At 34.7% G+C, this 26,305-nt stretch overlaps 2 protein-coding genes across 5 annotated transcripts in view; one reads left to right on the top strand and one right to left on the bottom strand.

The window, feature by feature from the left end:
* Positions 1-20,194, bottom strand: part of LOC141462280 (uncharacterized) — a 236,355-nt gene extending 216,161 nt beyond the window's left edge. For 2 of the 3 annotated variants that reach the window (XM_074144015.1, XM_074143988.1), the window contains exons 1-2: positions 20,158-20,194; positions 18,646-18,742 (exon numbers count right to left, since the gene is read on the bottom strand). The gene's annotated coding sequence lies outside the window, so the exon portion shown is untranslated. The remainder of the gene's footprint in view (positions 1-18,645; positions 18,743-20,157) is intronic. The other variant, XM_074143997.1, reaches the window with a different exon arrangement.
* LOC141462246 (uncharacterized) overlaps positions 19,230-26,305 on the top strand; it is a 138,206-nt gene continuing 131,130 nt past the window's right edge. For both annotated transcript variants that reach the window (XM_074143969.1, XM_074143966.1), the window contains exons 1-2: positions 19,230-19,372; positions 20,515-20,688. Coding sequence is in view for 1 of the 2 variants with exons in the window: in XM_074143966.1 (XP_074000067.1) it covers positions 20,686-20,688 (3 nt within the window). In the remaining variant the exon portion in view is untranslated. The remainder of the gene's footprint in view (positions 19,373-20,514; positions 20,689-26,305) is intronic.

Raw genomic sequence — 26,305 nt, forward strand, 5'->3', positions numbered from 1 at the left:
CATGCTGAAAAGTGTTTTCTTCTTCACTTTTATTTTTATCTTTGTATTATTGATATAAATAAAACACTATTATTATTATTGATCAATATGTGTAATTTAGAGACAAGTTTAGAAATAATTTTCAAAAAAAATATTAGAATGGTGTCAAAAACGTTGTGTAATTTTTTTCAAACTGTGATCTTTAGTAAAACATTTATCAGTCCTTTAAATGTATGACACTCAGCCGTACATCGAAAATCGTTGGAGCCATCCCCCTCCCCCCGACCAATAAAATGAAAAATTAAGTCCTTAGGGCGACATATCCGATTGAGGAATGGAAAGTTACCAGACTGATACAATGATGGAAGCCTTATAGAAATTTTCAATTTCATCTTCCTATGGAAAGTAATTAATATGTACCAAAGTTTTATTAGATGAAATATCTAAAATATTTGAAATATTTTTCCATCTAAATTCATATAAGGAGGAATAGAATAGAATATAAATATTTATTATAATAAATATATACATAAAATAAATATAGAAGTGTAAATGTATTATACATTTCAACCTTCTAATCTACTGAAGAAAGAGAAAAGATAGGTGAGGAGTTTTGGAATGCAGGAAAAAAGGAGAGGAAAAGCCTGCAGCTAGTGTGGAGAGTTAGAGTAGGATATGCTTTAGTCTTCTGTGTCTGTATGTTGTAGAAGGATCGTAGGAGGCTATGTCGCAGCATAATGGATTAGGATAGCAGTCTAGGATAGAAAGGAGTTTGAGCAGACGATTTTGGCTAAAGGGGTGTACGGGAATAATGGACGCAGTCTCGTGGAGTGAGTCAATTGTCGTGGAGAGTCTGTTGCGAGTCTGAGAAATCTGTTTTGCGTTATCTGAAGTTTCTTGATGTTGCTACTACAAGTCAGGCGTAGAGCAACATCGGCCTAATGACTTCTTTGTAGTCACAGTCATTTTGGAGTTACGTGAGAGAAGAGGAAATAATATATAAGGAGGACTTTTGGGGGAAGGAAGGGGCAAAATAGTCAACAATTCTTTAGTTAGTACAAATCCCAAGAAAGGAAATTTAATACCTCAGAATTGAGGTAATAGGACGTCGTCAAAGTGAACAAATCAGGTTTATTTTTAAAGCTAAGGTACTTGGAAAAAACATACCAATTTCAATAAAAGTTTTTAGCAGTCGTTTTGATTGGCGTGAACTGTAAAAGACGATTTATCCCAGAGTATGAGAAGGATGGGCGTGTTCAGATTTTTGTGACGGCTAAAGGAAGACAGAGGAAACTTGATTGTCAAGTATGAGTATAGATTAGGGGTAAGCGGGCGGGGATGGACAGACAGGTCGGATTGGCAAGTAAAATGTTACAAGTGGTTAGACTGGAACAGTGCGATCCAGCAAGCAAGATAGCTGTAGATGTGTGCGTCGAAGAATGAAAAAGAAAAGGTGTTGTCGCGTGCATGAAGTCTTACCGACCGACCGACACACACATCCACTGATATTGAGAGCGGAAGTTGAGGGGGGGGGCTAACGCCCAAGTTGCAGTCATGAAAGTATGTCGGTCGATATCTGCATCCAAAGTGCACAACTATTTATTTACGTATGCAACTCTAGGATGGTGTTGGTGGTCGCTAGAGATTAATAAGAGGTCACACGCGAACAGTGGAAGCAAAAAGCGTATCAATTATCGTAATTGCTGTCGAGTAAAGTTTTTATTGCAATGAAAACAAAAAGACAAATTTCTCTTACAACAGTTTAGGTAAATAAATTTTCAACATAAAAATGAGAATGTACATCAAAAATATTGTGGACATCATTAATGTAAATATTCATAGAAAAAGTGGTTGGGTCCGCTGTATTAGATTTTATCTATCAATGGTTTTTTGACATTTAATAGGTGGCTACACTGTTGGATTGGCGGGAAGGGTAGGATTTTTCTTTTTCACCCATCACTCGTTTCTCTTATTTTTTATTTTATCCGACTTAGCACTCCATATTTTTTCCTGTTTTAACCGGTTATGGTTCTTCATCAGAGTTTGATTCATCAGGTTATTGTAGATTCATTATGTTTTTGCTGTTCTGTTCCACTTACTGGACTGAGTGTAGGGCAGGTTACGTGTTCAGTATATGTGTAACACTAATGATAGATGAAACTTTCTAATTTTGCTACAATTATATTGTTGAAGGAAGCATGATGTTACAGCTTCCCTTGAACTAAATAAAATGGATCTTCTCAGAGAAGAACCAATCCAAAAGGACTTCACATGCAGTAGCTGCAAGCCAAAGGGTCCTGTCATGCAGTACATCCAACTCAAACAGACTTCACTTGTAGCAGCTGCAAGCCAAATGGTCCTGACATGTAGTACATCCAACCCAAAGAGACTTCACGTGCACTAACTGCAAGCCAAAGGGTCCTAATATGCAGTACATCCAACCCATACAGACCTAACACGCTGTACCTCCAAGCCAATATCAACCTTTAATCTCAAAATTTCAGAAAACTCAATACATCAACTCATAATTTTGAGCACGTACTTAAAAATGTTATGCTTTTTTTTTTTTATCAAAGCAGCTTCTGAATGCTGAAATATAGTTAGTACTGAAAGACTAATAAAAGCAATATTTCCTTATTTCCAAAAAACATTTTGGGTAGGCTCAGCCTCGTAGCCTAAAAAGGAGCTAAGACTCTGGTTTCTTCCACTACATGTAAAAAGCCTCCTTTGGCTGTGAGCAGTCCGAGCAACTGGTCTCGTCTCGATTCTAATTTAAACTAAGTACTGAAGAATAATGGTATCCCAATACTAAATCAAGTCTGAGCTACCCATCAATTTTTCGTCTTTGAAAAACTTCTTTCCAGAAGTTCTCTCCTTAAAGAACATTCGCCCAACACGTTCTACAAAACATTCCGAGTTCCTCTAAACACCTACTTCCGGCGAACTCAGTTTCAAAATCTGCCCCGAGCGCACTACATTCCCTGGTACTAAGAAAAAGGAAAATTGAAGTTCATTTCCATCCAGAGCCAACCCTTTATTGAAGAGCAAGCAGCATAACTCCCACTTTCAGACAGACAATTTCTCCAGTACGGGTTTCCTTGTTCGTTAAAGAGAAATTAGATTTTTTTAAAAAAGGTTATTCTATCGAAAGATTCTTAAAGATTAAACAATTTCTTTTTAATTTAATCTGCTTTTCGTGGGAACTTAATTTATTGATTTTGTTTTCTATAAACTCTTTCTTTTTAACAACTTTTCCTCATCAAGAAAATGGAGAATTTCCTTCTTAAGTTTCATTTTGTCTAGGAAAATTAATTTTTAATGTAGGGGTTGTTTTTTTCTATTTTTTTTTTTTTTTACTTAGCAATTTTATTAGAAAAACTGCTCGAATTTTTAGCTCTTTTTCCTCAATCAACTTCCTCATATCACAATTTAAGTAGTTTAGTTTTCTTTGGACTTACAAATACAATAAAATGCACCACACAAATTTATCGATTAAAAAAGCACTTCTGGTTGGCCAATTTTCTTAAAATTTGGAATGGTCTTATTACAAAATTTGGCGTTCCTATTGGACGGAGAGAAACTTCGCGCTGCTAGACAGCAGTGACGCATCCCCGTACATGGACTATTCACTGGGCAAAGAGTAGTTGGAGCAGATTTTTGCTCCAGTTTGTTCTGGACACTGATACACCGCATAACTCTCATTCATCTATTGTTACCGTCAGTATCAACAATGAGAGAAATGAGTGATAGAGAAGGGGGGAAAATCCCGCCCTGCCCGCCAATCGAACAGTGTAGCCACCCTACCTATTGTATGTCAAAAAAAAAAAACCATTGATAGATAACCTTTCACATCTTTCTCTTCGCTCAGTCCGTGACTATCTCACTCGCACACTCAGTCACTTTCCTTATCGTCTGTTTGCCGCACAGATTCGTTCTATTTCCCCGCCATTTACTACATGACATTTCATCATTGGCCGTATATCTAAAATATCCGTTTTTATCTTCTTCTAAGCGCACGTTATTTATCATGTGTCAGCTGATAGATTAACATATGTTTGCAATGTTCTTTTTCTACGACACCTTAAATAATATTAGTAAGGAAGTTATTGCGATCCTTTGAAATTGTTGATATTAAATTTTCGCCGGAATTATCCGTTTAAGGTCCTCAGAGTCGGAAAATTGTGTCTATAATGAGCAGCTCATTTAACGTTTTCTGCAACTCAACCAACACGCACAGTCACGCCCTGAAGAAGACAATATATTTGTCGAAACGTTGGCAAAAAGACGAATTGTTGTTTTTATTTGACTGATTCCTCACCAATTTTGAATCATTAATCACTTAAGAAGTTTTAACAATCTGATGAACCTGGAGTGAAGAAGTTGGATACTCCTCAGTTTAGGAATTAACAATTATTGGAAACAAGAAATAAGATTGATGTTTTGGCATGTAGGAATATTTGACTTGAATAAGGTTTTGTTTGTACATGAATTTATCAACTACATAAACAAAATTGGCATGATTTTCTCATCAGAGACAATTATTTATTAAAATTGTCCACTTAAATTTCTTCCGGTTATTATTCATTATATCTTAGATACAATCTAATTCTCAACAGTTAAAAAAAAAAGGAAAACAAATCTGTAAGAAAAATTGAAAATATACATCCACCATTTTGTTTACTGGCTAGCTCTTAAGTTTTTAATGGACAGGGCGTTACCGATTAGAAGAAGGAGTGACCAGATTACAATACCGGCTTTCTATTGCCCTAGTAGACCGCCCACATTTCACATTTACAATGCGCTACTGTGATAGGTGAATTCTTTATTGCTAATTATTTATATGAAAAATACTACTAAAATTGTTCTTAATAATTTTTCCCCCATAGGTATTTGAGAAATGAGTAAATTAAATTGGGAATGCTGTTTTATAAAAATTAACCATTTTCTTAGTTTATTTGAATATTACGTAACAATGCTTGTAATAGCACTTTAGAGAAATGCCCCCTACTGCCACAGAAGAGCATGGAAAGTTTAATTTTCCTGGAAAAGTTATGGGTCTACGTGCATGCAATTAAGGCACTTAAATTTAAAGAAAATCGTGAGAATAATTTTCGAAAAAATTGTACTAGGTTCTCACAATGAGTTTTCATTTTTCCTGAGAAATTTTATTTAAAATCACTCACACAGAAACACATGCTATTTTCCAAAACCCTTTTTTCCATCATGAGATCTTAATTTAGTTTTTTAGATGTTAGCAAAATATCGAATAATCTCCTCCTCTTAAAGAAGAAAACGAAAATAAACAAATTATAATTTTAATCTTAAAAACAAGGTGTGGTTAATGGAAGACAACAAAGTTGAAGGTATATTATTATATGGATATGAAATCTGCAAGATGTTTTTTTTTTATGCCTGTCTGTCTGCATCTATGTTGCCTTACGTACTCAGGTGAGTGTTAAGATAAGAGAGTGGGAGAAAGAGAAATTAATGGCATATCCCAGAGTATGCGCTACGTGAGGTAGGAGTTGTTGTCGTATGAGGTTACATCGTATAAAGTGGAGGGTAAGAAGAAAACAGTGTCCTACCTAAGTGTGCTGCACTGTGGAGCCGTCTAGACGGGTCCCAGACACTCTTTACCCCCACTACTTGCTCCTCTCGGTCTTTTTTTTTTTTTCTTTTTACACAAAACACTGACTGTTATTTCCCCCACTCTGCTTTTATCCATAGCCTTACTAAAATCTATGTTCTATTTCTCTTTGTATATCTATTCACTGTATTAGTACCTATCTAGTTGGCTTTGTGTTATTAGTATGTCTGTACAGAAGCATGTACCGCTCACCAGGGGGGCACATTGCCACCACTGTATAGCTTAGTCTTTTTTTACCACTGTCTACCTGATATTACTATGTTAGCACAGTTTTTCATTCTAAACAAGAAGCATATTGTACCGCTTGTTCTATTAATGAGCATTTGATCGGGTGTGACGGCACCCGGGGGCTGCTATAGAAGCTCCAGCACACCCATCATTTCATCCCTTAAATCTGTCACATCAAAACTTGGAGTGGGAGTCAAGAAGTCGGTCTGCCGCAAATGCCGCGTTAGTGATAGGCACTTTTCAGTATTTTAGATTCTTTCCAATTAACCTGCTACAATTTCCGTTAAACATGCTCATTCTGAAGAGCCGTTATTGTACAGTTTTAAGGCCATATAATTATTTATGAATAAGAAATCACAATTTTAATTGCAGACTAGAAGGATTTCAGAGATTTTTCAAGTTTTGTGTAATTTCCTAGGCAGTTGCCTAATGATTTCATTTGAACTTGGATTTGACGTATAATACTGCTTCATATACTTTGCTTTGAGCTTTTTCTCTGGGAATATTTGATTTTAGTGTCTGAGTGAGCTGTGGCATCATGCTTGCTTCAAATTGAATTCTTTTTATCGCAAACATCATGGAAAATGCTATCATCATTCACAAGCTTATTCGAGGGGTAGGAGAAGGGAACTCCATCGACACCCTGACAATGCCTGCATTATTGCTAAAAAACCCAAACTTGACCCTTTAATGGCGATCCGTGCTCTACAAGATCACTTGAGCATATCAGGTGAAGGTTAGAAGAGGTCCATCCCAAGAAGAGCAAAAATATCAGCTTCAGGGTCACTTTTCTCTCTAATCTTCTTCTATGGGTCTATCAAACCGACTGCCAACCCAGTAGCATTATCAGGATTTCCTCGCGAGAATGAGGAATCCTCACCATGAGGTTAAAAAACAAAACAAAACAAAAAACTGGAACCTAAAAGATAGAGTACAAAAATTCTCAGACTCGAAACTGACTTCAAAATTCTTTTTCTAAAATTTATTAAACATCGCCATAAAAATTGCCATGATTCCACGTCCAACCATTCCAAATCGATGATTCACTAACTTTTCTTATTTACGTATAACCCCAAACAATCCTCCTAAGAACTGAAACGCCACTGGCCTCGAGCCCATAGTACCTCACATCAGTAAATCTGAAGTTTTAATGGAGTTACGGGAAGTTATTTCCCCCCACACACGTACTCTATGATGTACATATTTCACGAACCGACTTCAAATTCATTTATTTTTGATAGACGTCAATATCTGAATAAAAAATTATTTAAAAAAATTAATCCAATTATATTGAGTAAACAATATTGCTGATTTATCGATTTATGAACTTAATCGATTTATAAATATTGCATTTAACTGGTTATAGAAAAACTACTTTGATAAACACAATTGATTCAGAAGTAATAAATCTTTTCAGTCTTATCTATTGAAGGGTTATTATTGTCTGAAATTTGAATTGGTGGTTTGTTGAGCGACTGCATATGAATATGTCGTGAGCAAATTATGTAACTGTAAGCGATGCAGTCTAGCCAAACATATTGAACGCTCTAAATAAATTGTCCTTTTAAAATCTGATTGAGCTAGCAGCCCTGGATAATCTCATTGATTTTATCAGTCATAGCCGCATGTTTTCCTTATTTCCATCTATGAAAGTTGATTTAGTCTCAGAGTTAAATTTTACTTACACACTACGCTAAACGACAGTGTTCACTTATTATGGAATATTTGTTAAACATAATAAATAGTAGTGTTCTGTAAAACAAAACGCAAAGTAATGTTTATTGTATTTTTAAGAGTCTAAATGATTATTCAGATCCACAAGATTTGAATTACATTTTCGGAAAGGGCACTAGTTGAACATGAATCTGTATCATACTAATTGCGCAGAAAAAAAACTTAATTTACCACTTCCATTTCCCTATATTATTCAAAAACAAGAACCAACGCGATCAATTGAGAACGGAACGGAAGATTGCGGAAGGACGTATTACAGTAGAATGCTACCCGAGTGAAACCGCAGATAAATTACGGAGAAATAAAGCGACTAATACCGTGCAAATCGACTGCCCCCTCTTCACAAGCGACGCGCTTTTCTCGAATGTGCTACAAGCCGACGCCGATTACATTCTTCTTTGATTAGAAGGTATCGCCGCGTGCGGCAAATCACGAAGTATACGCAGTACCTCGTCGAACGATGGACTCAGCCAGCTTTAGGTTTACAGAGATTTCTCAATTTCATTATCTTTAATTTCGATCTCAGAATCAACCTTCTCACATTCTTATGATTACATATAGTACAGTGAAATCAAATCATATGAGAAATTTTAAGACTTGTTTTTTCCAAACTTATTACTGTTCCTGATTTATTGATGTCCAACCCATCTTTAAGAGAAACCTAGCTGAATAAAACGTTTCCCAATTCAAAACATTTTCAAGATGACACAGCTTTAGAACAAAATGGTTCAAAGTACAACTTTATCTCTCATCGATTTTCCCATTTAGAGCTCAGAAAATGTATCTATACATCATTACTCGCAACCAGAAGTAAAAAATAGCTCGCGAGTAAATATAATTATTATTTATGATGGTATTAATTCATTTAAGAGCACTTTTGAGAGCAAATTGCTCTGACTTCAGTCTAATGTACGGTCTGACTCTAACAAGTATTAAATTTATAAATTCGAACAAATTGGTTGACTTTATTTAAGTACGTATGCTCTATTGATTTACTCACTGGTTATACTGAATTTTCGACACCTGCTAGCGATGTTTTCATCAATAAGTTCTTTCTAGTTAACTTGTGTATCCAATACATACAAATATGAAGGACAATTACTTTTGTTTAAAACATTATTCCTCCCAACCACTGTACAATATTTATGTATTCGAAATGTGTGAAATGGGTATAAGTAAGAGGTTTTTGATTTGCCTGTAATTTTTAGGCAGTCGCCGAAGGGTTTCACTTTGAAATTGGGCATAACGTAATGTCACTCACTCTTTATCATTTTAGTTGGAAATTTTTCTCAGAGATTACGGATTCAATTGGGGCCATAGAATAATGAGACGTCACGCTTATAATCATTCTATTATAGTAACTTGTAAAATATATGAAATCAACTTTTGATTTTTTGAACAACTTTTAAGTTAGAAATAAAAAATTAATTACGAAATCCAATTTTGAAAATTTTCCACGTTTGGAATACTTCTCTAACATGCTAGCTCCTCGATTAACCTGAGTGTGAGTCGTAATGGTTGTATGGTTAGGCCAACTTTGCATGAGCACTAATCGTCGATCTCACATTATTCAGAACGAGCAGACGTACAGACAGCCAGAAAGACAGATAGACATCTAGACGGCCAGATAGACGATGATGGACATATAGCAGTAAAGAGGTTGATGACCACAAAATAGAGCAAGCAATCACGGAGTTTAGAACTTGAGAGATAATTAGTGTTTCGGCTTTTATATTGAAAAATATCTCTCTGGACAGCCAGAGTGCAGACAGACTGGATAGACGGACAAGTAAATATGTAATGACCATCAAGTACTCTAAAAACATTACCGAACATTTGAAGGTCAGAATAAATTTTTTAATATATCAGTCAGACATGTTTAAACCTAAAACAGAGATTGATTGTGTTGCAAACAATTACTAGTGATGTGACCTCAAGTGGGAGAGAATTATGACCTCGAAATTCTCTAGCACTTTTAAATTCTGTGCGTAATTAAAAAGAACAAAAAAAATGGTGACCTTTCACAGGAATAAAGTTAACTCCAGCGTAAACACTCAACAGAAATTTAGAATCCAAACTTAAAACCTAAACTATTCAATAAGTTGTTCTTAATCATTAACAAAGTAAATCGTTTGAGAGAACATGACGTGAACTCCCTCAGAGACCACAAAACCAACTCGTAGAAACGTTTTGGTAGACTTCGGTACCCAAAACAGTTATTTGTGGTAAAAACACAAAATCAAAAATATGTCCGATTGCTAAACTTCCTTAGACGTGGTGTGAGAGTAAGTAAAATAGGTGCCTGACACCGATAATTTTTTTTTAAAAACGAAAAAAAGAATAGAAGAAATTAAAGTCAGCTGATAGCTGACCCATCTTTTAGACAGATTACCCATCTTTAGTGTATTGTTATTTCTTACCCCCACCACCAACGAAATGTGGTTGTGCGCACGCGCACTCCAAAAGCGAGGGCAAAGTCGTAAAAAATGTCGGAAGCTTAAACCGCGAGGGGTCAGACATTCTGCTCTCATAAAATTACCGTTAACTCTTGAAAATAAAATAGTAAAAAAAAAAAAAAACTACAATATTTCTGGCTCACAGTTTAACCCTTTTTACAATCTCTTTGGCCATAATGCCTTCCCTACAGTTGTTTTAATTTTGGCTACCAGAATGTGCTTCGCGCTTTATTTTTATTACTTCTACTCACCTTGTATTCAACTACAGACTTTAAACTATTTTATTGTTCTTGTCTGTTTTTGTTTAATATCTTTGTTAATTAAAAAAGGAACTTTGTAATAATCTTTATTTTACCGTTTGATAAAATTACTTTGAAAATAAAGAAGCAGTCTCCAAAATCTTCATTTATATTCCTTCTTTACATGCTTTAAAGATGTTTTAACAAACAACCATCTTCATTAACAATACTTTTTTTCCGTGCCGACTTCAAAGGAACAATTTCCTAAATTAAATACTTTCCTATTAGTGCAACTCTATTTTCTCTCGCACAATAATGTGCAAATACATTTTCTCTTATTTAATTACATCACATTATACTCTTTATTTTTTGAAATGTTTAAATGAAATGAAATTTATTATATTTATTAAAAACTTTTAGTTGATATTTTAAAAAAAATACTTCTCTTTTTAAATTTTATTTATTATTAATTAATTTCGCCAAGAGTTTGACCCATTTGAATTTCATTTATTTTTTTTAACATTTTTAGGGGTCTGCAAAATTTTTCGGCCTTTTACTTTTCCGTACCGGATATTTCATACACATAAGTTTTTTTAAAATATTATTTTATAATCACAAGTACGTCCTCTCATGACCTACTTTAATTATTATTTATTGTACAAATGTAAGGAGCCAAGTTCTTACTCAAGCGTTCAATATTAAATATTTATAGCAATAGTTTCAAAAATGCTCCGCTCTGAAAGTTCGGCTGAATTATTTAATATTGATATTAAAGTAGTAATCTTGCCATTGATTGGTTGCAAAATTTTATTAGTAAATCATGTACTATTTTGTTGCCATTTACTTAATTTTACAAGTATTTTTAGGAAATAATTTTAGTTATCGAGTGTTATTTCATGATATCGATTTTTTTATTGTGTCAGCCAGAATGTAAGGAGGTTATACATAGAAGATGCCTAACTTGTAATAGCTTCACATATACCAATTTTTCACATTTTAGAAAAACAATCCCTTTTGTTTGAAATAATTATTATAATTTTTAAACATAATAGTAAAATAAATAGATTACGTTTTATACCATAACTGTGCAATTTAGAGTAAGGCAGAGTCTTGTGAGTGTTTAGGCCAGGTTCTTTTTTTTAACATTTAATTTTTTATTTTAGAAAATTTATTGTCTTACTTACATAACTAATTTTGTTTGTTATGATGATAAAAGGCACCTAAAGGGTGCACCAGCCAAGAACTGTTTGCTTCTGAAACAATCTTACAGCCCTGAGGTTGTGTTTGTCTAAGTTAGCGATGAATCTTATGGATGCTATAGAGTAGGCAGCCTTCAGACAGAGAGGAAAATACTAGCAAGAGTGTGGGTAAAAAAAAGGAAAGTTTGCTGGTATGACCATGTTGTGGCAGCCCTGATGCCTTGCAGGGGAAGTTCCGCACTTTTTCTCGTAGCTTCCTCGGTCTGGCATACTTGTCTTTTTTTTTTTTGCAACAACCACGTTTTCTTCTTCTTGGTGACTACGTCCTCTCCAGTTTGACTAGCACATTCCGCCTCCCACCTTGTAGCGGCGCATTGCTTTCCTACTTCCCATGGAGAGGAAGCCGCCGAGCGGGAAGCCCGATGTCACTTCAACCAGTCTGGATTTGAGAGTTTCTATCCCACCACATTGCAGCGCCACTATCTTTGTAATGACAGCATTCTTTACTTGTACACAACATGTAGTTGGTGTGTCTGTCTGAACACGTCTGGAGTGTGCGAATGAGAGAGGAGAAGTTTGTATATACGGTCGGCCTTAAAATGAAGAAAATAGGTCAAAGCGTCTAGGCCGCCCCAGACAGGACGTCTTGTTCTTGTTGTCAGCTTGGTGTTATATACTCTCAGCGCCATACTCACGCGCGCGGACCACGTAACTCGCTCTCTCTATTTGTACGTCCGCTCAGCTTCCAGACTCTCCATAGCAGACAGAATCATTCCCATCAAACTTGTTTCTCTCTCTTTATCTTTTCTCGTCCAATTATTTTTACTTTCTCTGACAAGGAAAAAGAGAATATAACGATCATGTCAAATTTTCCATGTCCAAGCTTTCAGCGAAAATAACTTTTTAGGTCTCCTGAGTCCTCCATTAATATCGTTTTCAGAAAGAGGTCCGAAGGTTTTTGGTTTTTTAACAGCGAGAGCACTTCTAACGCCACGTTGTGAGCTTATTGATCCATTTTATTTAATACATAACTAAAACTATTCTAATTTTAATTGAAACTTCAATTTGTTGAAAAGCAAAAACGAACCAAAACTTACTTAGAAAAAAAAAAGTAATTCTTTTTTAATGGAATTTGAAGATCATAGTGATACTTATAAAGAACCAAAATCTAAAGACAGTAACAAAATTTAAATTTTGTCAATATTTTTTTAAGTTAAGTTTTCACATCAATGTTCTCGCACTAACTAACTGAAATCATTTATTGTCCACACATCGCTGAACATAGAATCGTGTCAGGTTAGATCTCCGGCGCTCAAAGGGCGGTATGTCGCGTAGATTGAGCTAATTGAAGGACACAATGACCCGAAGGGTCAGCTATTATGTTGGATCTGTTTAGTTAGGATAGATTCTTCCTTGAACCCTTAAAACCTGAGATATGTAGAAGTCCAGACTAGCCAGTGCTCCGACTGTCTGTACGTATTTGGGGGAAGTACAGTGCCCTTTTGCTTTATTGACCAGCAAGAAACACTAGCTAGGATGGACTCTACGAATGTTCGAGCCAATGGCATTATAGCAATCTTTCAACTGTATTATTCTGCAAACTTGTACCCGTAATTCGTACCCACTTAATCTTAACATTGTTCTCAAAACAGAGAACCAATTGGCCCTGCGACATTTATAATATTTCCATCATCTGAATCGTAGTTAGATTTAAAGCTACACCAACTACAGCTACCAGTTAGACGTTATATAAGTTATAAATAAGATTTTAAACAGTTTTTATCATTGTCATTGTTATTTTTGTATGTGACGAGAATTAGTCTAAAGTTAAAGTTATTTGTCTTTTATGTGACCGCCTTCTTTTAAACAGTCTCATATTCGTCTCATGGATCTACTATTTAAATAGCCTCCCATTCTATACTTTGTGGAAGAAAAAAGAGTATATTAGACGTGTTCCTCAACCCCCCCGCATAGCAACCCCCGCTCAGCAACACTCGCTGTTGTTAAAGTAAAAACGAGCTTACCACACACACTGTACTACACGAATAATATTTTAAGAATAGAAACACTGATATATTATAGTAAGGTAATGTGTGATATTTCAAAACTTTCCAACGAGCCTATAGTTCTTGGAGAAACTGGAGAGGAAGACTGGAGGCAGAGAAGTAGATGAGCAAGATGTTCTCTCTTAAGTAACAAGAAGAAAAGAAATGGAATAGAAACGAAGCAAAGAAAGAGAAAAAAACAAGTCTAGACATGCACCATGCAACAACAACAACTAACCAACAGCACGCTGGGAGGGAGGATCTGTTTGCCTTGCCACCCGTGTTTAACACATATGAGTCTGTATAGATTCCCACCCTTCACAATAAGCTCAGTTCACTATTGTGTCCGTCTTTTCAACTCTTCTATGAACCAACAGTCCTGTTTTTTGTATTGTTCTTTTTTTTATTTTTTATTCCTGATCAAAACTAGACTCATAAACTTCAATAAGCTTCCCCCCCCCCCGTCTGAAAGTTTAAACTTTGTTGCTATTTTTTTTTTTTTAACTTCCAGTAGAACAGACTAGTTGCAAAACTTTGTCGCAGGAACAAATTACATTTCTACCATTAATGCTCGACTTTCCTCTTGCTTTGTAAAGAGTGATGAGCCATCGAACTAAACAAGCAAAATGGTCCCCCTTGTCTCAAATAGCCAGGTCTTTCTCCCGGGACCTTCCGTTCAACCTTGTCTAGCCTAGGAATTTTTTCGAAAACCAACTCAGCTGATTTCTTTAAATTTTGTAACTTACAACTAATATTAAGATTAAGGTTACAGATAGCGGGACAGGGCCTATACCGCACGGCACCGCAGCCATGGATCTAGTTGACGGAACCTCCTCTACTAAAGAGGATGACGTATTCCCCTGCTAGTTCTTTTTGCGCTACTATCTCCTTTGGTCTCGAAGCCAAACGTTTCATAGCGCAACCACTCGATTGTAACGTAATCGAACAACAAGTGAGAAATCGTTTCCTCCTCTTCCTGGACAATCTGCACAACAGTTCCAAGCTAATAAGCCCCACCTTAAACAGATGCTTTTTGAACCTACCATGCCCTGTGAATAGGCATATGATCAGAGTGATCTGATTCCTACCCAAGTCACCGAGTCACTTTAGCTCTTCGTTTACACAACCAAGACATGATAGTCTTGCTGCGTTTGACACCAGCATACATCACCCAGTTCTTTTCATGTTCTCTCTCCAGATCCAGTCTCTGAGAATCACAGGCAGTAGGCGCACTGCTAAAGGCCTCCGTGGTTAGACCTATTACTTTTGTTTAAGCGTTTTTTCAGTACAATCTGTTGCACGACTGTAACATAGTTAGTTATCCAATTATTTGGGCTAAGCAAATCTAACAAATCCTACCTCATATCCAGTCAGACACACACAAAAACACTTATATTTATACCCATTTAATCCTTTATAGACGCCTACATCTTGTACGCACTCAGAGGCAAAATCTGATCGAAATCAGTATCGCCCGGGCACTGTTGTTAAGAGCAGGCCAACGATACGAGAACTTGAACATACGAGGTCTTTGACGAGAACTTGAAGTAATGATCAATCTCACTTCTCTTCATCTTGCTGGAAGGTGGACAAAGGAGGTATCCTTAGAACATCTGGGAAAGAAGTTTAGAGGTAAGGGAGGGAGCTTACAGCGCTAGAGGGCAAGATATCCCTGACTGCTTTCTCCCTTTCTTCCCAGCACTTCTCAAGCCCCAACCAAGGCTGGTGCCCAGCAGAATAGGTGGCCCAGGTGTGATTTGAGTTGAAAACGGAGCCTCTGATGCACTGGATGCACCCTAGGAGTAAATAGCATTGACTGATTAATGCTTTTACTCCCTCAAACTTGCGGAAGATTTGAAGAGGCAATATCCTTTCTTGGGAGCAAGAGAGTTTAAGCTTGTGTGAGTGAATGTCAAAAACTTACGGTTGTTACTCCACTTTTTCTAACCCCCACTTTATGTATAAACTTTCTTAAAACTTAGAATCTGAAAATAATTTGTTGAAGAAAGTGTGACGTTACATCTTCTCCAAAATCTCATAAAAGTTAGTGAACAAAGTAGTAGGCTTAATGTACGTTTTGTTCAAGGTCTAATTCAACTTTAATGACTGCCTAGTAACTTTCATAAAGATTGAAAAAGCAACATTGTGACAGATAAAGAGAAAACAACCAGCTTGCAGAAAACAATTGTTTTATACAAAAATTACTTAATTACAAGAAAAATAGCAATGGACAAACCTTAGTGAGTGGTTCATGCATAAGCAATTCTAATATAAAAATCTATTCTTTCTCTACTCCAATCTATTTTTCAAAGAAGCACACTCTACTCTCATAGATTCTATTTGTTGCTAAAGGGAATGAGTGACTATTCATTTATTGTACAACTTAATTAACCAGGTGGATTTTGTCCATGAATATTTCATCCGCCTTAGTATGCTGCGTTCTATAATAGGTCAAATAGAAATCGGACAAGCTCCTGCATGTTGCTACACAATTTAGCAATAATCAGGAATTTTGCGATTTTTTTGTTTTGTTTATCCTGATAAAACAATCTTCGAAAATTTAAGAAAACAAAAATACTGGTAATTAGGCAACAAGAACACATTTAGAAAGTATTATGGTTTTGCCAAATTCTTGAAATAAGTGAATATATTGCCGGTCACCGAAGTACTGTACATGTTAGTCATGAAGTTATCAGTATGATGGTCATCTGGGACATCTTAGCCAAAGCAGGTACAGGGCATTGTTTTCTAATCTTTTTGTAGAATAATGCACAATTGAAAGTGACATAGATAAAAACAAAAAGAATCAATATCTGCAAGGAAAAGAAAAGTGTAACCAAAATTCAGTCATATTTTCTTATTTACTGTGCGGAGCAGGGTTTAAGAACAAAAATTTTATTTTTATTTCGTTACAGTTTGGGATTCCAAAGTGAAAATGATCTTAACATAAATAGATAAATATTATTTAATATTATATCATTTCCTTCATGATTTATTAAAGTTAAAAGCAGCGACAATTTACATATATTTGTCACAGAACACAACTCTGGTTAAAAATGTTTACTGATATCCTGAATCAATTACATACACTGGGCCAAAAAAGTCTGTGAACACTAACCTAAATTTTATTACTTTTATTACTATCTTATTAGAAACTTCTTTTATTTTCAAATGAAATATACTATTCGATAGAGAGAAACCAGAGTTTTCATTTTATATTCAATCTTTTATTTTTGTTCAGCAGGAATATCACAATTAAATGTTTAACAAAACAACACCCCAAACGAATGCAAAAAAAGTCTGTGAACAGCTGTATAAATATGTAATAAACATTAAGATAACAAACAGAAAAACGATTGAATAAAGTTTGAAAGTTCTCTATTGTATTGTAGAAACCACTACAGTCAGTTCTGTGAATAAATAATCTAATTAGTACATATTTAACCACTAATATGGAAGTTCCCAGACCAATTCGAGAACTTATTGTGACGTTGTGAAATGAAAGAAAAAGTATTCGAGAAATAGGGAAAATAGTTCAAAAAAACCCTTTAACGGTGCATAATATAATTAAAAAGTACGGAAATGTGATTAGTAGGCCACGCAGTGGACGGCCACCAAAACTTAATTCCTTTCATAAACGGCAAATTCTGAAGTCTGTTCGAGAAGAACCCAGGACAAGCGCTCAAAAAATCAGTCAAGAATTATCAAGTGGTTATGTGTAAGCGTAACACCACATACAATTAGAAATAAATTTCATGAATACGATTATTGCGGTCGAGTCCCGAGGAAAAAACCTTTAATCAATAAAATAAATCGTAACCGCCGATTGGATTTCGCGAAAGAATATGTTTCTAAGCCATCTAGTTTCTGGGAAACCGTAATCTTTTCAGATGAGTCGAAATTCAATGTATGTGGGTCTGATTGACGACAAAAAGTGTGGCGAAAAAGAAATGAAGCTATGAAAATGAAAAATATGAAGCCTACTTTTAAGCATGGGGGAGGCAACATTCTGGTGTGGGATGCATGAGTGCTAAAGGAGTGGGCAAGTTAGATCTAATTAATGGTATGATGGACCAATATGTGTATGTGGATATATTAAGACGCAATTTAAACGAAAATTCAAAAAAATTAGGGTTGGAGGGAACGTTTGTCTTCCAACAAGACAATGACCCGAAACATACCGCACTAAAAACTCGGGAATGGCTTTTAAATAATACACTCTGGCGCCTAAACACCCCTCCACAATTGCCAGACCTTAACCCAATAGAACATTTGTGGGATGAAATCAGCCGCCAAATAAATAAACGAGGAATAAGAAACCGTGAACAACTAAAAAACGCTATTTTAGAAGAGTGGGATAAAATTCCAACATTGACGACCACAAAATTATTAGGATCGATGAAAGCTCGCTTGTTGGAAGTGATTAGGAACATAGGAGGTCCTACAAGTTTTTAAAATTTATAATTCACGTACAATGTGTAACAATGATTTATTTCTGCAAAGTGTTCACAGACTTTTTTTGCATTCGTTTGGGGTGTTGTTTTGTTAAACATTTAATTGTGATATTCCTGCTGAACAAAAATAAAAGATTGAATATAAAATGAAAACTCTGGTTTCTCTCTATCGAATAGTATATCTCATTTGAAAATAAAAGAAGTTTCTAATAAGATAATAATAAAAGTAATAAAATTTAGGTTAGTGTTCACAGACTTTTTTGGCCCAGTGTATGTATGTTATTAAAGTTAGGAAATCAAATGGTGGAGAGGACGCTTTGTTTACTTCCAACACACATTACCTTAAATGGCTGCTAGGTTTCAAGAAGGTTTAATGATAAGTTCTAAATTTTTAGGTTAAGTATTGTGAGTGGCAGATTTGTATGTTTTAAGATGCAATCAATAAGTAATTGAAGAGGGATTTATGCAATAATACAGAAACCTTTCAGAACTACACAATTTAAAATCATATTAAGGTAAGCTGTAGATATATGTAGCTTATTAAAATTGCAAATTTTGCATGTAAAAAATTGTCATTAGGTTTCATTTACATAACATTGTTATTTTAAATTGCAATCTAAAACTATATTTAGTTTAAACAAGTTTTATGACATGCTTTTCTTACCTTAACTGTTTTCAGATTTCAGCATGCTTTCAGAACTCGTCATACATCCACATGTTTCAGCTTCCAGTTTCACGCACAAGACACTACACTCACACACCTGAAATTTAAAAAAAAAATATATTTTTCATCCGAGTTCATAGAAAATAATGGAATTGCTTTTGCCCTGGCCGAACCAGTTCAAGACAGAAAAGATTGATCTTTTAACTGAAATAAAGTCTAGTATTACATGGAAATTTGAAGTTAACAGTTCTCATTTTGTTTAGATATTAGACTTTTCATTATTATTCTAATGTATGAGTATGAAGATCAGTATTTGTGTACAAAGAGATTATTATACAAGTTACTCACATCCTATTTAAGAGAACCACTTCTGGGTAAGTTTATTCATAATTTACTACCAATAGCTGTTTTTAAATGAATCCTAAACCTTTTCAAGGCTTTTCACTTATTTTAAAAACTTTTTTGTAGTGGTATAAATAGCGAGAACAGTGCACACTTCGTTTTAGTATAGCAGTTGGATTTCTTTTTTGAAATTGTCTATCACATGCAGAGGAGATCTACCACTCAAGCCATACCAACTTGTGGTTAAAACAGTATAACTGTAATTTAAAGGCTTGGAAAGCTGTTTTTTAAATTTATTTGTGAGGTTTTGTTCTGAGTAAGTTTCTTATTTTAATGTGAAAACACTGAACTAGCAAGTAGTGTTATAAAGGAATACAAATACCAGGTACGTGTTAAGTTTAATAACTAATTAGGCATTTATAACTGTATAAACAGCTGTAATTAACTGAATGTGAAAAAAATTAATGTAATTGAAAGTGACAAATAAAAAAATACGATTTTAAGAGAAAGACGTTTACTGAGAGGCACATTATTAATAGATTAATAGCAAATGGCAATTTTCAAATACTAGTACTTAAGATAAATCAAGATTAACCGAAGAATTATTCAGTGCAATCAAAACACAATACCTTTAGGTAGTGGCTTCCATTAAAGAAAAAATCAAACATTCAAAATTGTAACCCAGTTGATACATTGAAAAATAAATTTAATTAGTAAAAACCACTGTTAAATTTATGAAAAATCCACTCAAAAGTAGTAATAACAATTCATTTTATAAAAGAAATTGATCCACACAGGCTCTGAGTAGAACTATGTCCAAATTTTAGAATTAATATAAATTCGTTTGATTCAATCACAATTTCAATTAACTGATAAAGAAATAATCATTTTTATGAATATGTTATTGATGATTTGCCATAAACTATAAGGGATGTGTTAAAACTTTCAAAGATTTAAAGTGATTACCCTTTATGACGCCATCTTTAATGTTAAGCAAGATTTAAATGTAGGATCCCCAATTTTCATTACTTATAAAACAGTTAATTTAAATAGAAATTGGTAAATTTTACCGAAGATTTTATAATTTTAGTTTATATTTATTTTCAACAATGTATTGCTTTGTAAGTTTTAATTGTTAACCCTAAAAAGTACTCCAAAAAATCTACTTACACATTTAAAGAAAGATCTTTGTAAGGTGCCATGGAATAACTAACTGGTCCAGTAGGGGAAGTGATCTGCGCAAGTTGATCAGTTAATTTTTTTTTTGTAAAAGTAATTGAAATATTATTTTTGGAGTTTTTTCTTAATTACAGTATTTATAGTTTTGTTTTAAATTATTAATAATAATCTTTGCCAGATAATTACGACATCTCATTTATTTTTTTCTTCAAGATACTTTAGTTTAAATTCTTTTATAATTATTTATATATTTATTTTTAATTTATTTTCATGAAATTTGTTTTTGATTCTTTTTATTTTAAAAAACACCTTTAATTATATGACAATCCCTTTTATTCTTTTGTCAAGCCGCCATCTTGCATTGCCCAATACCCGGATTAAGTCTTTAATTATTTCTAAATGCTATATTGGAAGTGCTAAAGTGAAAAATGCTGTGGAAATTATTTAAATTTGTGGGTGAAATCCATTTTTCGTTAAATATGGAAAAAAGAAGTGGATGGATGTTCATCTATCAGCATTATGGTTCGTATTTTTCATTTTTATTTGAAATGCATGCAATTCCTAAGTGAATCCTAGTAGATTGAAGTGAAAGCTAAACTAATCTGATTTATAGCAATTCAGTCAATTTTAATTAAAAACAAAAAATAGGCAATTAAAATAATTATTTCATTTGCTTAATAATAGTGACGGGATTTCTGAAACGATTTCTTGTGTGTAATAGTTAGATGTAAGTCACTTGAATTTTGAACTTCATAGTTCATAGTTTCCTTCCATTTGCACAAGCTGCAATCAGAAGATTTTTACCAATTTAAAATTGACAAGCGATTGGATAAATTTAGTTACCTGCAGCACATCACAATGAATTAAAATAGTTTATTTTTAACTTTTTTACTTTAATTTTTTTTCAACTTCCTCTTAATGACGTAATAAATAAGAGGAAGTGTTACGAACGTGCCATATTTTTTATATATACCATTTTCACAGAAATGTCCGTTTTTAAAAAGTGGGCAGTGTTTATTTCCCCGCTACAATATTTCCTCCAATTGAAGGGTACTTATTTTTCACCTGTGTCGTAATCACGGTATAATATTACATTAAATACATTAATATAGTACTTTTTCAACAGGAAAATTTTGCACTTCTTCATTTCTTAGATCTTTTGTGCCTTCACTTGTACTAGGTGAGACTATTCATACTGCAGAACCCCTGAGTGATGAGATGTCTCACCCTAGTTTTCTAAGAACGTTCAAGGAGGAGAAGTGAGAGCTTGTTAGTTAGGGATAACCCCTCATTGGAGCCAACTCATGCCTTTTCCTGAAAAATAGTTCTTATAAGTGGGTTCTAGATAGCGTACATTCCCTTCCAACCTATTGGTACCTAGGGACTCTTCAGGAAGTCCCAATTAGAGCGAGAGGTTGGAGGCTAGAGTGAACTAATACTTGTTGCAATTCCTCCCCAACTCTTTCCGGATGTTCTGGCAGTAGCTTCTCCAGATGAAGGAAGCAAGATAGAGAAGTTCTAAAAAAAGAATGGAATCACTATTGGTCCCATGCACCCTTCCGCACCTCACCCTTTCTAAATATCCAAAGATGACACTCCAATCTAGAATTTGAGAGTGTTATAGAGTATATTTCTTTCATTTCTGGTAACCCCACGACAGAAACACAGTTGAGTCAAATTCTTCACGCAATATTCACTGGTTAATCCACCTCTGATTAATACTATACTGTGGATTAAAGTGCGAAACCTGCCAGGGATACAAAAACATGGTGCTATGATGGATAAAGTTGGCGGTGATAACGATATTATTTGAATAGGAAGTTTGAAGCATAGGACCTTGAAAATCGAAGTAGCGAAAGTCGAGTTTACAACTTCTTGTCTAAAATCAAGTAAGCCCCTCAAAATGACTTTTTTTCATTAGATTATATATTAATTTTTTAGTCGATTTGTTCATTTATTTTCTTAACTTTTGAGAATTTGCTTCTTTCATTTGATTAACTTTCAAACGTTTTCCTGTTGCTTTTTATTATGTTTTCTACTCCAGGTTATCCTTCCTGCCTTACTCAAAAAGAGAAAAAAGATTAGGAGATTGGGATACGTACATTGATGCTCTTTTGAAGTCCAATTTTCAGTGATTTGTGTGTAATTGTGTTTGTTTCACACATACAGTTATGTCAGTCAGATGATGTAGAGAGGACTAAATTGGATTCTGGGATTTGTGCTGCAAAAGTCCGGGCTTGAAGTGTTGTTTCTCCAAACTAAGGTTTTTTTTGGTCTAGTAATTTACGGCGATAAATAATATTTTTTTGGTCTGTTTATAGACTTCATCTAGTCCTTGTAGCATTCAGCCTTGAGCGGAAATCTTGTACAGTCTATCATTTGAAGTGAATTTGGTGATTATTTAAATTTCACATTATCACACATTAAATTTCCCTTCAATTTATAATAATTTTGAAGTAATAGGATGATTTCTAGATCTGAGAGAAGTTTATAAGTTTCTATCCTTTACCATCTTTTGAAGGACCTAAGGTTATTATTTATTGATTAACTGAATAGTGAAACTTCGAATTTCTAGATTTTTTTCGAATAATTTGTTAGCATTTTTTCTCAGTATCTATGGAAGATTAATATTATTTCTAATAAAATATGGGAAAAAAAAATGATTTAGAAAAAATAAGTGAAAGGTATAGAAGCGCCATTGTTAATACGCTTTGACCAGCCATGAATCGTTTTTATTGGACGGGGCGTGACTACACTAGGGGTGGGCATGACCCGCCCACAACCTGCAAACATACTACGACATGATTGGCCAATACTTTAAACCTAATAATTTTAATGAAATAATTAATTTAAAATTTTTTCCCAACATTTCTCCCATAAGTATTTGATAAACTTTCGAATTAAACAATAAAATAAATTTTTCTTTAAAAATACGATAAATAATATTTCTTTTGGAATAATACTTCGTGTTTTACCCAATTAACGTTAACAGAGACAAAAAACTTGAGAAATGTATTATTTAATCGTGAAATAGATAAAAGAGAAATGGGCATACTGTAGACTTGTAAGCCGCCATTAAATAGGCAGTAAGCTTACTTTATACTCCATCCGGTGGAGAACTCTAGCGGCAATTTCTGTAAACGTAAGTACAGTTTCTACAATCACATTAGACGACTCACAAGATGTATATAGGATTATTTTACACTCACATTTAAATATGTTGGTCACTCACTGGAACTACATACCTTACACTAACATTTAATCATGATGTTGACTCACTAGACTTATATGGGACTATCTTACATTCACTCACATGTAACCATGTTGACGACTCACTAGACATATAGTACCATCCTACACTCATATTCAACCATGTTGGTGACTCACTAGACATATAGGACCATCCTACACTGATATTTAACCATGTTGACGACTCACAAGACTTGTGTAGGACCATCCTACACTCATATTTAACCATGTTGACGACTCACTAGACATATAGGATCGTCTAAACTTATATTTAACCATGTTGACGACTCACTAAACTTGTATAGGACCATCCTAAACTCGTATTCAATTTATTTTTTGCCACATTACATGTAACCTACACATCTCCATGTTAGAGGTACTTCTTTTTCACCTTTGCTACTCAACTCTGGTGGAACCTCTTTTTGCAGGACATTCCTGGATTAGAACAATCTTATGTAAGGTTACATTACCCTGTTAATTTGTGAGTGATTGTTTCAGATTTATGTATACATTGCAGTTAATTTCACTTTATTTTACATTGAACCAATCTTGGATTGACTTACCACTTATAAAAGTAGGCGAATACTACTTTAATTTAGTTTTATTTTTCATCTTTTTGAGCCGACTTGGTTAATCAAAGCGGATAGAGAGGATGTGTTCTATTCCTCATTTATCGGTGTTTTCCGTGAGCTCTTGATTAAAATTAAATTTGGTTTTAATTCAATTGGAATTTAATTGATTAAATTTTTGCCCATCTCTGCTTGTGCTTAGGATGAAAAATGTGAAAGATTTTCCGAGTTTTAATACGTACAATTTATGGTTTCTATAATGGTAAAAACTCAGTATGGAGTATTTAACCGTTTTAGTGTGCTGCTCTTTGAGTATCTTTCCTGCCATGCAAAGAAATTCCAATTACTTCCTTCTAACAGTGTCTTTCGCTTCCACCAGAGTCACATTAATTAGTCCCTAAAAAAGCGCTTCTACAACGCTTTTGGAGATTCCTGTTTTAATGGGGGAAGTACGGCATCCCTTTAATCACCTAGAAAACAGCCATTGTCGATTCAAGGGAAAATTACGACTATCTGTAAATGGGGAGAGATGTAGGTGAATCAGTTCTCTAGGGCAGATGATTGGCGGTTTTAGCTTACCACAAGAAGATGGTTACCGTGGTGTTCCCACATCATTGGTTCTATTCGAAACTAGAAGGTCCTACAGAAGGAAGCCGTGTAAGTTAAATTTTCGAGTAGAAAATATTCATAAATAAGAAATAAACATACTTACTTACTCCAAGGCTCTACAGCCCTTGTAGGGCCTTGGCCTCCTTCAACAATTCACTCCAAGCCGTTCTATCACTCGCTTTCCTTCTCCATCCTCCCGCATTTAACTTGGAGAGGTCCTCCTCCACCTTGTTCAACCACCTCAGTCTTGGCCTCACTCTAGGCCTTCTGCCTCCGGGATGCCCTTCATAGGCGATGCGAGGTGCTCTACCTTGGTCCATTCTGTGGAGGTGCCCCAACCAGCGTAGTCTTCCCAGCTTAATGCTCTTTACAATGTTCGCCTCCTTAAAAAGCTCCCTCAGCTCAGCATTTTTCCTAAATCTATAAGTACCATTCTCCACCACCGGGCCATAAATCCTTCTCAATACCTTTCTCTCCCAGCAGTTCAGCGTACTTTCATCCGCTGAGGTTAGCGTCCATGTTTCTGAACCATATAATAGGACTGGTTTGATAAGGGTTTTGTAAATGGTGAGTTTGGCATTTCTCGAGATGTCCCTTTTTCGGAGGATCGGGCTTAATATCCATAGGCACCTATTTGCAGCTGCAATCCGACTGGTTATGTCCTCCTTTACCTCGTTTTTAGAAGTAAGGGTGGCACCCAAATACTTAAAGTTACTTACGCCATTAAAAAAAGAAATAAACAAACATTTGGAAATTTATAGATTTTGATGAACAAAAAATTTGCTGGTATCTCTGAAATAGATAAATAATGAACAAAAAAAAAAGAAAATTTTGTGGCTTCTATCCATTATTCTTTATTTAGCAATTAGTTTCATCGTCGAAAAGTTTCCAGTCTCAAGTTTCGAGTCTCTTCTTCAGTACATCAACAGGTATAATATTCTTTAATGAGGACGAAGGTTAGCGATTCTCTACGTTAAGAAGAGTAGGTTACAGCAATAACGTGAGCAAAATTATTAATTCATAAATTTTAATTTCTTCACAACTTTGCTTTGCTTTGTTAAGTAAAACATGTAATTCCCATTTTCATATAACATCAGCCTTAAAATTAGAACATAGTATACCAAACTTAATGTAAATAAATTGGTTACAACCTTCTACAAGCTAGGTGAATGTTACAATATACTAATTCTAAAACATAACCTGCCGCGGGTTATTATACATTTATTACAAAACCTCCCATGTCTGCCTGATATATAATAGTATCTGTAACAAGAATACGAGCCCAGACAGAGGTCGCATTCCCCATGACATCGCACCGTGTGCACAGCTGGTAGACCGGTGACGTCTAAACAATGGGAACGCTCTACTAGTATAGAGGAACAATGATTCTCTTGGAATCCTTCCCTCTGCACTACTACTACTATCTGTCAATTCCCCTAGCTCTTCACACTGTATGCCCCTTGTTTGTCAGTATGTATCTATTTTGGAGAAATTCATTAGTAATTTATTTCATTCAGAGTGACCTTGGCGGAAGGGTGTGTACCCAGTATAAAGTTACGTCTTTAATTAAACTAGCTGATTGGACAGGATGTATAGCATGGAATACTTCTTCTTTTTTACAACCCTATCTTTCTCTTTTCCCATCTATCTCTTCAAGTTGTTTTTTTTTTAATTGAACAGATGAGATTTCGCCTCGTTAAACAGCACAGGGT

This window comes from Rhodnius prolixus, unplaced genomic scaffold (assembly GCF_049639745.1).
Source record: "Rhodnius prolixus isolate KJV_2025 unplaced genomic scaffold, Rpr scaffold_1, whole genome shotgun sequence".
Taxonomy (NCBI): Eukaryota; Metazoa; Arthropoda; class Insecta; order Hemiptera; family Reduviidae; genus Rhodnius; species Rhodnius prolixus.